Raw genomic sequence first — 18,143 nt, forward strand, 5'->3', positions numbered from 1 at the left:
TGCAGCACCTTTTGTCTCTGCCTGAATCGCATCTGCTTTCCGTCAAAACAAAAGCGCACAAAGGCGAGTTTTCCGCCAAATTGCAGATGACTTTCCTCTACCTGGAGCCAAACGCACCAGCAGAACAAATAATATCGTAACGTGCGTGAGAGATGGAATTAAATCTCTTTAACTTGCTAATTCAAAGAGAATATTGATGATAAGGATAAAACGTAAATGTTTTCTTCTGCAACGATTTTCCAAAACAAATGCCTCTGCTTTGAACGCCACATGAAATTCAGAAATAATTTGTATATATTTTTTGTTATTTTCCCACATAGATCCGGAATGAATAACTAAATCATAGAGCAAAAGTTATTTAATGCAACTATTTACGTAACGTGATTAAATAAATTGAAATGTACCATCACACAAATGTGCAGAAATAAATATGACTGCAATCATAATCGGGAAGAATTTATTTTTAATAACGATCAGCTACAGACAATATCCTAAAATATTTTGATAAATATTTTAATAATTTTCGCTGTTTTAATGCAACTATCCTATTTTAAACAGTTTATGTTTTTTCGAGAAGCAATAACTATCTGTGCTAACACTAAGTCTTACTAAGTTCACATTAGAAAAATGGTTAAATTTAAAATTTTAATTTTTATAATATTATAAATAAATTTTACCTATTTTTATTTCGGAATATTTTGAAAGTAAAGAAATACTTTTAATTTTAAAATTCAAAACTTAATCATAATAACAAAATAACAAACATAATAAAAATAATAGTAATTAATTCTTGTTAACGTTGTATTAATTTAATTGATTAATTAAATGTCCTATTCTTTTATTTAAATAAAATTTTATTATTTATCTAATATTGCATTAGTTATGATGAAACAATTTAATGAAAATTTTAATTGGCAATTAGTGATAATTTATTAATAAGTTGAATAATTACAATGAAGCAAAAAAAGTTGCCGATTTCATTAAATGAAAATATAATAATGGATTTAATAGAAATATTATTATTTAACAGCCATTTGTCTGAAGAACAATTTCTCTGTCCAACAAAATTTCATGAAACACAAACTTAGCGCACACTAAAAATTATCTGAGAATTAAACTAACCAGTTATTTAAAATGAGCAACTCGAGAAGGAATTTCTAAAATCAAATAAGCTTCTAAAATTTTGAAGAAAACACCCCAAGTTAGCTCTGAGCGAATATGCTGGGGGGAAACAGTTTGACGTTTTCAATTTCCATCATCATCGGTGGTTGTCGGAAACGGGAGCCAATCTACGAGATTGATCAACAAATTACGCGGCAGTCATTAATTTCAGCCATTTTCCGCTGAGCTAACAAAGCTGTTGCGCCCAAAGTGTGCCGATAAATTTTAACAGCTGCATTATTAACGAGCGTCGGCTTGTTCAAATTAGAGGGCTCAAAGGCTGCGTATGGCTGCTGCGAGTATTGCAAATAACTTGGCAGCGCCGCCAACCGACTCGCCAACCGGGTCCGTAAAAGCAAACAAAGTGCCGACCGACGAACGAGTCCCCGCCGGTAGCGAAATTGTGTGTGAAATTGCGGCCGACGTGTGCAGCGCCCAAGTGATGCTGTGCGGTTTGCATACCCTGTCAAAGCTTGCCTGAATAAAGAGTTTAAAAGCGGAGCCACGCACGCCTCACTCCCGCCCTCGTGAAATATTAATTTCCTCATCTGGCGCGGCCTCATTTTTCTTTGGTCAAGCGTAAGCGTCTCTCGGCACTTTATTTTCTCTCACGGTGACAACTTTCGCAGAGAGAATAAATCTCAACGCGTTTTTCTGGCAGGACTGCAACTTCAATGGGCTCTTCTTTACCAATCTTTTTTGAAAATAAAAAAGTAGGAGTTACTTTTTCTCAAAAATTTACATAAAACTTACATGTCAACAATTCACTCGAAATTATTGAAACTAAAATTATAAAAAAATCTTTAAAAAAAAATTGCGAACCGTTTATTACAATCACTACATAAAAATGCCTGAATTATTTCGCTAGTTTTTTCATATATATTTTTGTAAACAAACATTTCTCGCTCAAGGCAAATTAAAAGTTTTGAAAGATTATTAGGGAGGTCTGACTATGAGCTTTCAGAAATATTTGAATAAGACAATGATTGAACAAAACTAACCAAGCAAATACATAGTTTTAAATGACAAATAAATAGATTCCGCGTTCTGATTTCAAGAAGAAAAAAATTACCACTTGCAATAAACAACAAAACGCTTTATTTGGTGGAAAAATTATTTAATACCATTGAATTTTATGTAGTATTATATTTATTGTTAGAGGAATTTAATTTGAAAACTTGCACTTCAGCAACTATTTTTATTTTATTTTTCGGAACGAAAATAATTAAATTGCTTACTTTAACTGTTTTTTTTTTTTTAACAAAAACAATTTCCCCCCTTCAGCAACACCCAATTTAAATTTTGACGCAATTTATTAAAAGTTTGTCTGTTGGAGAGACGGATTCGATTTGGAACATAAATATAAGTACATTTGCTTAAGCGCGCCCGGCCCCCATCCTTGAACAGTATAAGCGAAATAAAAAGCACACTCGCTCGCTCTCTTCCTGCACTTGATTTGCATAATCATATTCAATGAAGGGAAAAAATTCTGGCGGCAGTTTCAAACCATAAAGTGAGACTCAAAGAGAGCGAAAGGAAACGGAATCAACAGCATGCCAAAAGTACAAGGGGAGTGTAATTTAATAAATTGCTGGATGAAAGAGCTTTTTTCTTTTGCGCGAAAAACTTAGCGTTTTTTTGGCCGGCGGTGAAATTTTTCGCCGACGACGCACGATTGATTGGATGCTAAATTCACAATTAAGAAGACGAAATTGCCCTGCAGGGGTACGTGTATTGTTTAAAAGGCGAATTTCCATCTCAAAAGAAAAGAAAATGGTCTCTTTTCGCCCAACATTAAATTTCTTCTTTTGTGACAGGCCAACACCTACTTGATTAATTGGACCAAGTTTCGAGACGGGAAGATCGGGATAAGAGGGGCGACTCTTTCTTTCTTTCCTTCTCTCTGCGAGCGCTTTAATGCAAGAATAAAATTTCACATTTTAAAACTTCTCGTTCCGCCAGTTTTGCCGCGAGAACAAAGAGAGGAAGAGAAAGAAAAATTAATAATTCCTTCCTGAAGCTGCGCCAAAAAAAGGAGCGGAAAGAGAGAGTGGCGCGAAGGATGCAGCAGCGCTCTTCCATTTTCAAATTGAAATTTGAGGTTAAAAGTTTTGCTCTCTTGCCAAAAGCGGTTATAATTTACAGTCTGCCGTGCGCAGGAGACTTTTCCCACACCATATCGCGCTATGCATTAATCTAGCTGTCGCGCCATCTCGGGCCGCGACCTTCGCTCCTAGTCTCTCTCCCTCTCATCTACTAGAAATCAGTTTTGCTTGCAAAGATTTAATTCAGCTCCTTCCAAAATACACATTTGCTGAATAAATGAATTATTGAAAAAATCGTTCATTTTTTAATCCCCATTTAAAATTCAATCATTTTTGTTTAACTTAGGTATGCTTGGAATAATTAAATTAAAAATCATACAGACAGGGAGTTGAAAGAAAGTGGAAAATTACGTTTTACTTTGTTAAAAAAATTTTATTTCCTTATTTATCAATTATATTGATTAGTGAACAATTTTTAACCCAAAGTAAATTACAATATATAAAAAGAAAATAATTAGATTTTTTTATTTCTCATTGATAGGTCGCTTTTGGTATAAGAGTTCAAAGTTAATTTTAAAGAAAACTATTTAAATGAATCAATCATTTTAAATATCATTTATTTTAACGCTTGTAAGTAACAAATTAATTTCCAAGTAAGTAGCTGAATTATAATATTTTAATGCAGTATTAAGCCATGACTTGAATAGAAACATTTGAATGTTCTCCATATCATTAAATTATATCTTTTTTTGATCACTTCTTGTATTTTAAATTATTAAAAACTTCCCTAGAAAGGATGAATAGAAACAATATAATTTATTACAGTTTGAATAGTTTGATAATAAAATTCAAATGATTTCTACTTCATTACTTATTAATAATTTTTGTTTGTACACAACCGCAGTGTAAAAGTAGTGCTTTATGTGTTTTTGTATAAAATTTAATTATTTCATAGGAAACAAAAATGAAAAATTCAAATTAATTATAAAAAGAAACTTAATATTTAATGCATTTAATTTATAAATAGTTCTAACCTTTGTAAAATATTAATATTTTATCATGTAACAACTTTAATGCTTATTATTGTACTTTTCATCTCTTACTGTCTAATAATTTCTACTCGATTAAAGCAGAAGTACATTATGCAGCGATAAATTTATGCCGGTTTGCTAATTTTGCGTGGAACCACAACGGCGCGCATGCCAGTGTCTGGCCAAAACAAACTCATAATATAATGCAGACCGTGAAATCAATATCAGAGTCGGCGCTGGATTATAATTAATTAGAGAGGGCGGCTGTTGCTTATGCAACCGGTCGGGCAGCATGCATATGCATGCGTTGTTTCGGCCGTGCTGTTTTCACCGCCGCCAACACACGTGCGCGCCTGAAAGCGGCTTGATAAGCACTGCATTTATCTGCATGCTAATAAGGCTGGAGAGGGGGCTGGCTGGAAAATCTTGCAAAATCCAGCACCGCCAAGTGTATTGGGGCAAACTGTCCGAATAATGGCGCTCTACATTTCATCTGATTACGCCTCTGTGTCTGCGGTTTATAAGCCTGCAGAGTGCTCAATGGGCCGAAAAAAGTCTGCCGCCGCCGGCCAGAATTTCCACAGTTTCCGATACAAAAAAGCTAAATTTTCGATGGAACGACGGAGCTTAATTGACGGCGCAAAAAGCAGAGAAAATGCGCATCGGAAAAGAGCTGCGACGCAGAGACTGCGCATATTTCACACAAATTGATCCGAGAGATCCGCATTACGGCTAATAAATTTCAATATTCAAGCGCCAAACTTTATTGAATATGTAGTTTAAGCTATGCTATAGGAAAATAATTGTGAGGTTGATAAGGTTCTAGAATTGAATTGAAATTCCGCTACAAAGTTGAAAAAAATTCCCTGAAATAAACCCCAGCGTTTTGGACCTAGCGCGCTGGAAAATGAAATAATAATAAAAAAATAATTATAATAATAAAAAAAAAAATATTAAAATAAAATGGTTAATTCAATTTAAATGTTGTTAGGGTAGCCCTGACTATTGTTTCAGACAGTTTCAGATATAGACTGAATGCATTGGTCCAAATCATATTATGGCGTTTTGTCAACTACAACAGCGTATTGCGAAAAGATCTACTTCAAAAGGAGACAAAAGTGTCTTTATATCAATAAATAATATGTACATAATTATTTTCAACTAGATTCAATACATATAAAACACATTGAATACTTGCATTTTCTATTATCTGATCATCCTGATATTATAAATCATTAAATGTCTCACAAATGTTTTGGAGGAAACAAATTAAAAAAAAATAGTGAGCTTATGCCAAAAATGATTTTTTTTTCCAATTTAAAAGTGGTATTTTTTTGCATATTTTCCGACAAAAAAATTTGTGATGAATCTCCTATATTTTTGAAATATTGCATTACATCATTGACTAATCTGATTTAAATTTACGCATCCATGAGTGAAATCGACGTTGTCATTTCGCTTCAATGGTTTCCGCGCCACGTTCAATTTTTGCCTTGGCTTTTTTGCCATCAAGATCAATTATTTTGTCACGCGCGCGGCTTGCAAAAAATAAGCTCTGCTGCTATCTCTCAACGCAATAAATTAGGAGCGCTGCGCCACTTTTCTTTTGCTTCGCCGGTCGCGCGTTCTTTAATTAAAGTTTCACTAATTAAAGCAAAGAAAAAAAAGGAAGAAAGGGATGCAAAGGAGGTTATGAAATTCGCCGGGGTTGCGACTTTCAACAGACGGACTCGTCGAGTGATGGATCACACAGGACAAAGGGCCAAATCTCTCGAATTAGTGTCGCGAAACGGAGGGATTAACCACGTCTCTTGTACAAAAAGCAGCGACCTAAGCCGTTCGTGAGAAAACTCTGGTTTACGACGCGTCACCTCCTTTTTCACGCACTGGTTTTTAGATAAATATTTCTAAAAACAGTATATTTTTGCAGCTCTGATGGAAATGTGTGCAAGATGTATTCAAACAAAAAGTAAAAAAGTAACAGCTGAGAAACTTTGCACCAAGTGATATTAAAATTCATGAAGCTCTGATTAATTTTATGTGTCTGCCGGAACTTTTTACCATTTTTCTCACGTATCTCACTCCTATCTCGTGTCGCTGCTTTTGCACGACTTTCTGCAGAGATCAAAGCAATTTCTACATAAGCTTTAGAATTCACAGTCCAGGATAAATTAATAATTATTTTATACATGCCTGTTTCTTTTTTAAATTCCAATGAGATACTGGATTGTATAATCTTCCGCAAAGTTAATATTTATATTCATTTTATTCATTGCAAATTTTAGTCCAACTGGAAATTTTCACACTAGTTTGCAAGTAGAAATGAAAACTCATACATAATTCCCTGAAATTTTAAGCTTGTGATAAAACCGTGAGGAAGACGACAGACTAAATTTCCATAAATTACCCTGACATTAGACTTAATCTATGTATGAAAATTAGTGAATTCATGTATCCGAAATAGAAAAATCTGCAACATAACAAATTAGGCATTCAAACGTTTCGGATATGGATCATTTAAAAAACAAAAGCATAAATGAGGAAATCTACTCTAATAAAAAATAAACTCACGTTTATGAAATACATGAGCAGTTAATAATTTTCTTAGAATGTAAAATTTCTTTCTTATATATTCTTATTATTATTATTTATTCTACTCAAGTCATACAAAAAAAAATTTAAATTGGAAAAATGAGCAGAAAGGGTATCACAACTAGCAGAGGTCTGCTAAAACGCCCGACATCAAAAGAGACACGGCCGCCGCGGTGAACCCACACTATATTGAAAAAAAAAGAACAATTCTACGAAAACAATGATGAGCAACTCACAACAATATAGAGGAATGTTTGCATTGCTTTCATTGGATTTTGAATACAAATGTAATATTTTTACCGGGACATGTAATTAAAACAAGATCCCATTCCTTAAGCCTTAATTAATTTTTGTCATTTTCTTTGAAATGCATAATTTTTATATAGAATTTTGTATGCTTATATGGGAGTTGCTTTTTCAAAAAAAAAAAAAAAGAATATAAGAAGCAAAATATTTATGAAAGATTCAAAGGAAAAGTGGCAATCACAATATAATTTTTTTTCAAAGAAAACTCCTTTTTTAATATAAAGTTAACTCATTCACTGTTATTGTAGAATAGATATAAACATTTTAAACTCTATGCACTTCCTAATTATAAAGATAATTGCAACCGTGTTGGTCTTTTTGGCTTGCGAGAGACCTAGTTAAAAACCTCATTGTGCGATAGAACTTTGTGTAGTTTTAATTGCCCGGCGCGCTGCAATTGCTCAAGACACATTCAGAGATAAATTAACAAAATGCAGAGCGAGTCAAGCTTTAAACAAGTATGAATATTAAATTAGACGCGGCGACGAAGTTCTTGTGAAATCCGGCCCGTTTCAAGGAAGATGTGTGCGTGAAAAGTGCGCTTGACGCGCGTTGAGACGAAAGTTGATGATTGTAATGACACACAAAAGTTAGTTGGTCCAACTCGCGCGTCTCTTCGTCGTCGGGTCTTAATTAAATAATTGCGACGACACTCTCGCTATTAATATTTGTTCTCGTTTAGTGTAAACATTCAGGGAGTGGTCGGAGCGGAGCCACTTTTTTTTAATTTTGGTGAGTGACGGAACAGACAAAAAGTTCTCCTTGATTTTAAATTAACATCAAAATATTAATGGGAGTTTTATTTTAATTGATCACAAGTAAAATAAATATTCTGCTGTAGCTTGTACCGCCTCTGAAGCTCGAGGGCGGCCTGCGGGCACTCTGGATTTCTGGAAGGGAGAGATACGTGCGTTCAAAGGGTAGCAAAGTTCTGGTCTTATTGGGTGTACCAACTTTACAATATTTACATGTATGATGTAGTATCAACATCACAACATATTCCCATGCAATTAAAGAGACTCTAGGAAATAAAATCGTCTTTTATACAAAATTAATATGAAATCATGTATTTACAAATACTTATATTTATAAAGAAGTAAACATAAATTATATAACATATATTTCATATATTTCTATTTCGCAGCTTCTTTGAAATACCATAAAATGGTATTAATTATTTACTATTACTAATCAGTATAATATTAGATAATATAAACTACAATATTATTATAAAAAGATATTGTAAAAAAATTTGCCTTTTTATCCCAGCTTTTTCCTAATTTTATAATAAATTTTTTTAATAAAACAAAATAATAAGCAAAAGTTGGTATGAATAATGATTTATTTAAGTAAGTCGATTTAATTAATGAGACTCGTGAATTAATTAGATCTGCAATATTGTAAAATCAAAAGAGACTACGTGCAAATTAATACTCTTGGCCGCTCTAGCCAAAGCAACTTTCTTCATATTTTCAGGAAGGATATTTTAATACACAACTCAAATTAAAACTTTGCCTTTCACTAAGTACATAATTCCTAAACCAACCAACTTTCGGTCGTTCTCGGCAAAGAAGGAAGGCAGGTGAATTTTTCACTCGCGTTTCAAGTAGTTAGCGCGTGAGCAAACTTTGCCCAATTCCTTTTCTTTTTCATTCACTCGCCGTCTGCTTTTTCTCACATTTCGTCACCGGCCTGGAAATTGATGGAATTGGAAAGTGCTAACGAGGAAAACGTATCTGACGAAAACAAACAAATAGAATCAATAACTGACGAGTGGAAATTTTGAAATTGACATGAGTACAATTACTGCGGGGTCGGTCCCTGATTAATCCGGACGCCACACACAATTACAAGTTATTAACCCTGGCGCGAAATCTAGCTGTAGATGGACAAATTGGTAGTGACTCGCGGCAGCTAATTAGCAGGCAATTTGCAACGCAAATTATCCGCACAAAATGTCCAGTGGGAAATCATAGCGTTGGCCTTTTGTCGCGCTGCAAATATTGCTTTATTTCCTTGGCTTAGACCTTGGAATTATTTGAATTTGCGACTTTGCTTCTCGTGACTTGATCCCTTTGTGCAGCTGGAAGCTGGAACATCAAACAATGAACGAGATCTAATTGTCCGAATTACGTTTTATTTGAACAAAGGGTGCTGCTTGCTTTCAACCCACAGAACATCACAAAGTGCGTGCACGTAACACGTGGGCTTTAAGAGCAGCAAGTTCGATTTAGCTTGGATAAAATTTACTATGTAACGAGACACGCAGGAATTTTGCATTAAATTTAACCCTTTTGTAAATGATGAAGAGATCAATATAAAATCAGAATTATTTTTATTGATTGTTGCAACTTTAGTTTTTTCTATTTTTGTGAGATTCGTTTTGAATCATTAAATATCAAAATTTGTATGAAATTTCAAAACAATCGATATCCACTTTAGCTAAATAAAAATCTAAAATGGCCAGAATCATCTAAAGCAGATCTAGAGGCTTCTAATAAATGATAAGTTTTGGGGGAAATTTTCTTTTTTACCACTAAAAATGAATTATTTTTTAAAAATTTTCTTCCTTAAAACCCACCAGGGCAATCGCCAGTCAAATTCTGACCCTGTATTTTCGCTAAAAAAAAAAAAAATAAACAAAGTCGTCCTATAATCACAGATCAGCCTTAATCAGTAATAAAATTCACATCCAATGGAATCATTTTGAAGGGAAGTGAAATTACATTATACACCTTGTACTTCCGTCATCATTTCATTTAGTATAAAAAAAATTAAATACCAGAAAATTAAGGTTTGAGATTTAAGGTTAAACTAGATGTATGTTTAGCTAAAATGTAGAAGCTGAAGATTATAAATAAATGCATAGAAGCACCACACTTTAAATCAGATAATGTCTCTAAAAACTTTGATCGGAATTTAAAAAATAATATCTTGAAAAATAGCTGGATTTTGTGCTAATTACTTCAGTTTCTGAAGCAACAGTGGTGTGAGAAGGAGTTCAGGTCTGCATGCGCCGTATAATAAAAGCAGAATCACGCGGTTAAGTGGCTGCTTGCGGTTTTGAGCGGCGGCCTCTCTCTCGCGTGTTCAAACTTCTTAACAAGGCACTTAGCCGCTGAAATGATGTACGGCGCTTAACGTGCAATTTAGCGAATCACCCTTATGCACCCACATTGCATGTACTCGGCTACATTCCGCCAAATTTATTGTAATGTCCGTGTGCTATTTCTGCACGCTTGCGAATAAAGAACGACCACATTTGACTCTAAAACACGAGACTCGCTAGTTTAATATTCATGGAATTTAAATACACGGCACCGCTCTCTCGTCTTCTTTCTTCCGTTCTGGCTTTTTGTTTCGCCTCTGAAAGGACTCCTCGCGTCGGCGGCCCAGTCAGCACTTCTACGTGCTTTCAACCCGCGCGCGAACACGTGTCTGTCTGGCACTTTGAAACTTTCACCCTCCAAATTGAAGTTGCGCTGCACGAAAGCGAGGAGGCGCTGCGCCGCGATAAATTAATGAGTTGCGGTGTTGCCCAAGTAAATCAGACTAAGTTTCCAGATTGCTCTTTCTTGATGGATCTCCTGATTATGTGAAGCGTGAATAAATTTTAGCCTAAATCTCATTTGAGAAGAACAGACAGAATTTGAAAAAGCAATAAAACTCGATTAGGGAAAATAAGATATTACAAATTTGTAGCAAAATTATTTCCAGTTGCGGTCTTTGTCGTCCAAAATATTTTTTTCCTCTGAAAACTGCTAATTTTTGTTAACAATAAAATTAATTATAAATATTTTTGTACAAATTACCAATAATAGGATTCTGATAAGGTTAATAGGTATTAATCAAAATGAAATCTACACAATTGTGTTGCTAAAAATAATTAAAAATAGTAAAATTTTAATTTAATAAAGGGAATTTTCAATTAATATGCTAACTAAATAAATTTAAACAAGATAAATGAACTCCACATAATTATGCCTTTAATTATTCCAATTAAAGCCTTTCGAGGTCTCATTTTACTTATTTTTAGTTTTATACTATTATTCTGAAATTTTGCTCAAAATTTTTACAAATACACAGATTTACGTATTTTATGAGGTAAATTTTGAAAATTTGTTGATTTCTAATTTATTAACAAAAGTTATAATGTTAATTCTTTTGTTGTCTTCATCTGCCGTCACCAATTAATTATATCGTCAATTAAATTGGGCACTTTAATAACTTTTTTATGTTGATTTTCTACTCTATTAATAATTTTCATTTTCTTTTTTAACAATATTCTATTTTGTATCACCAAACTATACGTTCACTATATCGCTTGTAAAATTTAGTCTCTCATTCTATCCTATGGGATTCACCAGCCACGAACTAGACGTAGACATAGTTTGAGGAAATTGAAATAATGCTCTCTGGAGAAAAACAAAAGGTTTTGACGAGCTCGGCTCCGTCAATTGCGCGGCGTCATGCTCGCTCTCGGTACTTCCACGGGCGTTTTTCTTGCGAAAGATAAGAATGATGACAGCAATTATTTTTGTGACCATCTTTGCTCTGCAATTCAGCAGAGAGGCTTTCCTTTTAAGCGGCCGTTCGCTCACTTTGTTGATGAAATTTTTTCTGAGAAAGAATGAAAAAGTGGACAGACGAATTTACTCACCCTCTTTTTGCGCCCAGTCGAAGATGGAGGAGACGCGGTGAGTGTGACTGGACCTGCAGTCTTCAAATCGCGCCCCGGCGTCCAAGCCGAGGGTCTCTGTGTTGGCCTTGACCCCGCACAGGAGGGCGGTGGCGCAAGCTGATGAGTCGCCGATCTGCGCGTCGTTGTTGTACGTCTGCGAACACAAACAAACGCATTTTTCACCTGGCCACTGTATAAATTTACGTGGAGTCTCGACAAACAAGCGAGTGATGGAAAATGATGATAACAAGTCGAATGGCATGATCACCGCGTGGGAAAACTTTTGCCCGAGATGAAAAGTGGCGCCTTTTTATCGCAACGGGAGGGAAGTAACAGAAATCTCGATTTATATTTTTCCAATCAAAAGTTTCTTTCGTCCAGGATAACTTTTTGCGCACCTAAAGAAAAATTTGTCGTCGCCAGAAGATTCCAATAATTACGGGACACATCAAATTTAGTTCTTTGTGTGCCCAGTATTGATTCGAACAGGTTTTCGAAAGTTTTTTTTTCTTTCTTCAAGTCTGTTAATGAAAATTTTTCACTGTGGGTCCAAAGCTTACATTCAGCACCTTTTCTTAAAAAGGATTGAAAATAATATTTTCTTAGAAATTAAGGCAAAGAACAAAGTACAAGAAAACAATTTATCTTACAGAAAATGTTTTCTGTGAAGAACGTAAGAGCAAAGTTTTGCAATTATATAAAAATTCTGAGCCGCGTCTTGATGGAATTAATTTATTTTCTTCAAATGAAAATTTCAATAAGTAAATGCTAACAATGTGATTTTTCTACACATTATCAACAACAACAATTATTATTAATTTAATAAATTTGATCGCATGTTTCAGGACTTAATAGCCAATTCAGTTCTTTAAAACAATACTGTTTAAAATTTCCAATAATTCAAAAAAATAGCTCCTATTAATGTAAATTTTAAATACTTGGATTGACAATGTAAAACAGGAGTTCAAAAGTTTTCAAATGATTCTAAATTTTAAGGTGTCTTTTATGTTTAATGGTTTCTAATTAGTCTTCTTTATTTTATTTTATTAATTATTATCCAAGGAAATAACTCTAATTATCCCGAGAGATAAGAATGCAATACCTTTCCCACATATACACCAAACGTAAAATAATGAGAAACGATTCATCGATTTGCAATAACTAACATTATGGAGTAGCCAGTCAGGTATAAATTCTCTTTGTGCCAAAAAGCGAGTGGCGACCGCCCAAGGGCAAAAAGTGGTAGTCAGGAGGATTATATTGCGGCGGAGAGCGTTTTCTCCCGGGAGTTAATTGAACTTTTCGCTTGTGCACCAGAGACAAACACGCGAACGGCAACCACATTCCCGGAGTGGGTCGCATTCCGTCGTGTCGAATCAAGCGTAATCGAGGATGACGCTGAGACGCCAACCAACCACCGCACTATACTAAAGCAATAAACGACGAACCTCAACGCGTGTCTATTATGAAATGCGGTACATGCACCACTAGATAGAGGGACGTGAAACACAGTAGCAAAAGACATTTAAATGAAATTAAATCTACTGCAGATTTAGATTTAACTATTGTATCCGGAAAACTGTATAGAATTCGAAGTTGCATTTTATGATTTATAAAATTAAAATTATTAATGGAACCATGATTTCTATTAAGTCATTTCAAAACATTTTTCAGTAATACTATTTTTTCATTTATTTTACTTAAAATTTCTAGTTAGTACCTGTGAGTGAAAACGATAACTAGTGATTTTATCAACGAAACCTTTTCCACTAACTCAATTTCCACGTCATCTAACTTATCACTTATCCTATTATGAAAGTTTTCATTTCCAGGAACGCGCTGAATGGCTACGGTTTAATTCATTTAAGAAACTCCAGGTTCAATTATTTTACTCATTTTATCCCTTCTTAAATGAATCAAAATTTACCCCAAATGAGAATTTAAACTTCTGTTTTTTCTCTCAAAATAATCATAACAATCGTTTTATATTATGCAAATAAATATGTATTCATTTCATATTATGAAATTTTAAGTTATGGTAAAAAATTTCTGCCTCCATTTTTTTATCAAAGGGACTTTATATAATTAAAAAGCTTAGCTATAAGACATTAATTTATTAACACAAGGGACTTAAGACTGAAGCTCAAAGTTGTCTGACAAGGCATTACTCCGCGGGTGAAGCGCCAAAGTGGATAGCTCCTTCGAAGGTGTGTAATTCTCGAGTAGGCAACCGGCCCGACGGGCGTGTCCAGCGAATTGCCTATCAGCGTTTCTCTCTGTGATCTCGAGCGAGCCACTTTTATCTTCTCTTCTCTCTCGCATTAAAAATAGATGCTTGAACGACACCGGCGTTATCGCCATCAGCAATATTTTCCGGCTACATCCCGCGCCGGTGAATTATTAATGAGGCTCGAGATGAGGAACGATGGAGCCCTCGACGGGCTGTTGCTTGCGTGCGTGCAGCCAACGTGTGCTCCTCCGAGCGAGCGAGCGAGCGAATCAATCCAGACAAGATCTTGGAGTGCATCTCCTTGACATGATTCCTTTTTCAGCAGCGAGCCTTTCAACCGGCAACTCCGCCCGACACGGTTCACTAAACTTTGCCCCAGCTTAAAATAGAAACTTCTACTTCTTACAATCGATTTTCGCGAAATTTCTCAGCAGGATCATTATTTTGACAAGTGTTTTGAATTATAGCGCAGGGGAATATTTTTCTTTTTAATTACTAACTCTTTAAAAGCTCTACAATTTTCAAAATTAAAGCAGAGGGAAAAGTCACCTGCTAGATTATTTTCAACAAATAAAATTATTTCAATTTAAGCAAAATAAATTGTCTGCAAAAATTTGAAAGTTCTGAAAGTAAAAAAAAAATCCATTCAGTTCACAAGTCAACGATTGATCGAAACTTTCCTATTTTTGTATTCATAACTTTATTTTTTTCAGCCTTCAATTTTCATTCTTTCAACAAACAAACAAAAAAATAATATATTGAAAAGTCTGACGTAAAAAAAGTCATTATTAGTCTAGTTTTCCTCCAAAACAATTTAAAATATGTGTGAAGCTTTTTTACTAGAAGACCAAGGAGAATTTTTTTCCCTTTAGAGCTGCGCCACCACAACAAAAAGAGAAAAGCACTTCCAGTTTACTTTTTTTGCCCTTCTTTCTTTGAATGCACGCGAGCATAATTATTTTGGTTTGCAAAGGAAGCAAAGAGGCCGGAAACTGTGACTGCAGAGAGAAGAGGTCTGATTTCTTTATTTTGGTCTCTGCCTCTCTCTCTTATCCTGTGTGTGTTTGCGTGCCCTAATGGCATCGCCGCTCGGTCTGATTGTGGTCGCCCGCTGACGGCGACTAATAGATCCGTCGTCCAGGCCCAGAGAGTCCGCAGGCGGATTTCGGATGCGCGTCGATGCAAAACCCGTCATCAATCAAGTTCCCACCTACCCATGACCGAGGCTGCGGTTAATTTCGACTCGGATTTTGCGAAAGCAGATTTGTGAAATGTACTTGATGATTGCACACGAAAATTGAGGTTGTTTTGCGGAACATTTGTAGGAAAAAAATACAAATAAAGTCACAGAAAATATTTTGAATACGAATTACGATAATGATAAATTATTAATGTTCGGTTAAATTAATTTGCACACAACAAAAAAGAAAATATGGTGATCCTTTTTCTTGATTATTTTTCTTTTTAACGTTTTCAAGTTATTAGAAAAAATAAAATACACTGAATTGAATTTTAAATTTTCTCCAATCAATCAATAAACGAATTATGAAAACCATAATATACATAAAAAAACTTAATAAAAGGCATTAGTTTAGTCAAATACTGTAAAACGTCAGTGAAGAAAAGAACACAATCCATAGAAATTTGAAACATTCAACCTTTTCAAAAATGTTTAAATCGATATATGGTTGGATGATTGAGCAATAACAATAATAAATTTGAAGATTATCACATTTACATAAAGCCTTTCTGCATTAATTTCATTAATATTTTAATTTACATCAAATCATGTATAAAAATAGCTAAAGAATTCAAACTTTTAAAACAAATCCCAAATTACAGCACACACTCACACAACATCACTGCTGAAAGATTTATTTATTTTCACACCGCGGCGCAAAAAAGTCAAAACAAAATCAGCGATTTTTTACGTGCAGCTTAAATCCATTTCATGAGCCATAATGATTTTATCTGCGATGATCCCCTCACATGTGTGTGTGTTTATTTTTTTCCAGCAGCTCCACATTACTTTTTGCTCCACCATAGCTACTTTATGAAGCCATAAAACTAACACCATCACAGTGCTTTGCGGCGAACGAAAACTCGCGCGCTCATATTGCCGCGCTGCTCTCGCGTTCATCTCGCGGACCTGATGCTGCAGCCATAGAGAGAGGCTATGCAACCTGCAATGAGGCGTGACTGTCGCCATAAATCGCGATTCCGCTCGCTCGGTTAATAACTTATTGCGGCGGCGATGTTTTTTATTCGCGCAAACAAAAAGAGAGAAATCGCGGTCAGTGCACCCTTAATTGCATTCTGCACTTGCGAACGACCGGATGATTAATCACCCTCGATTACAGAACTTGCGAGTACTGGCGGGCAAGAAAGCCGAGCAGGAAATATCCAAGAGGAAGATTTTAATGATACGCCGGAGTGTGCAGGAAGTCAGTCAATGTAGCGGAACTTTGAGAAGAAGTAGCGTAGTAATCATAAAAAAGAAGAAGCGACATGAGCCAAACTTTCTTTTGCTTTCTTCCGTCGCCTACTCGCTTTATTTTGCGCCATCTCCCGTTGTTTACACATTCTGCACAAATAAAGAGGTGTTCCGTCGTTGAGGAAAACATTCAATTGCGTTTTATTGCTGTGCGCATCATTTCCAAGTACAGCTGCAACTAATTCAGTTTGTTCATATTTTATTTTCACATCTTCCTTAGGATTTTGGAAAGAATACAAAATACGGCCCCAGATATTTCTTCCAACCTTAAAAACATTATTAATTCAGAAAAAATCATTAATTGGTGTATTAGCTATTTAACAAAAAATAAAATATAATACTATTTGTTTAGAAAAGTTAATGTGTAAATAATGCCCCTATGTTGAAAAACAAAAAATTAAGTTGCATGTCACTTTTTACACTGTACTCTATTTGTCCTTATCTATATCTTGTCTGTTTATCATTAAAAACTTTGTACCAAACTGAAAATTAATTAAATTTTGAAATAATAAAATTTAATCTCGAAATAATTTTTACCATAAAAATGCTCTCTCTGAAACAAATTAGTTTTATTGCTCGAAAAAGTTCATTTTTCAGTTTATACCAAACTGAAGCCACGATTAGATACTTTATTACAAAACTCCGACTTCACTTTGTAGTTCCCTTCCATCAGCGCTCAACAAAAAATTAGCTTGCTCTGCACAAAACATGGCAGCGAAGCCACACGCAGAGTTGGAGGAATAAATCAAAGGTGGTTCGTCGGCTTTTATTGCTCACATCACAGCGCACGCTGCTATTTTGGTTCAAGGCATAAATCCCGAGTGAAAAGTATAAATTTATTCTGCTCTCTTGCGCTTCGAGCTTGTTTCACGGTAGCCGTAGCAATAAAGCAGCCGTGTAGCTCATCATCTCTCGTCAACCCATCTAGGGGTTCATTTCATTCCCCAGGCCAATCTGAGAAACACGCACCGCTAAATCCATTGATGTGGCAATGCTAATCGAAAGCAGCCCGACTGCGGCTTGGTTAATAGTTTGCTGGTTGCCCCCAACATTACTAGCGTGCACTGACCCCTCGCCTCATTAGCAACGGAAATACGTTCAACTTGCAGTTTGCCTGATTGAAATTAACCAAAAGGGTAAGCTGGAAACTGAATCAAAATATTTTCGTTTGGTTTATTGGGACACAAAATTGGGATTGAGGTCACTCATTGACCTAATATAAATTTTTTACTTACTGAAAAGATATAAACAATATATTTTTGTTTTAATATTACAGATTTCTACATCCTTCTAGATAAATATGATACTGTTTGGGTTATTGCCCACATTTCTAGTAGTTCATATTCAATCAAATTAAATGCATTAAAGCTTTATCGGCTTTATCAAAACTCATTTGAGCTGAACGCAAAAGTTCTTCTTATCTTCATTGGAACTACAGGTGTCTTCATTAAAAACTGAGAAAATATCAAAATTGTTGCTCGTACCACATTATAATCTAGAAAAAAAGCTTTAAAATTTAATGAAAGAGCAGCCTGAACACTTAATTTTACGGCACAATTGCTCAGTTAATTTGCTCCGCTCTTATAAATTGAAGATCACTGTA

The 18,143-nt window shown here is 34.9% G+C and overlaps 1 protein-coding gene across 2 annotated transcripts in view; it reads right to left on the reverse strand.

The window, feature by feature from the left end:
- LOC132205775 (alkaline phosphatase, tissue-nonspecific isozyme-like) overlaps positions 1–18,143 on the reverse strand; it is a 153,511-nt gene that overhangs the window by 46,773 nt on the left and 88,595 nt on the right. For both annotated transcript variants that reach the window (XM_059635056.1, XM_059635048.1), the window contains one exon: positions 11,796–11,970. In XM_059635056.1, coding sequence (XP_059491039.1) covers positions 11,796–11,970 — 175 coding nt within the window. The remainder of the gene's footprint in view (positions 1–11,795; positions 11,971–18,143) is intronic.

Source organism: Neocloeon triangulifer, unplaced genomic scaffold, assembly GCF_031216515.1.
Source record: "Neocloeon triangulifer isolate White Clay Creek 2 clone unplaced genomic scaffold, ASM3121651v1 ptg000001l, whole genome shotgun sequence".
NCBI lineage: Eukaryota > Metazoa > Arthropoda > Insecta > Ephemeroptera > Baetidae > Neocloeon > Neocloeon triangulifer.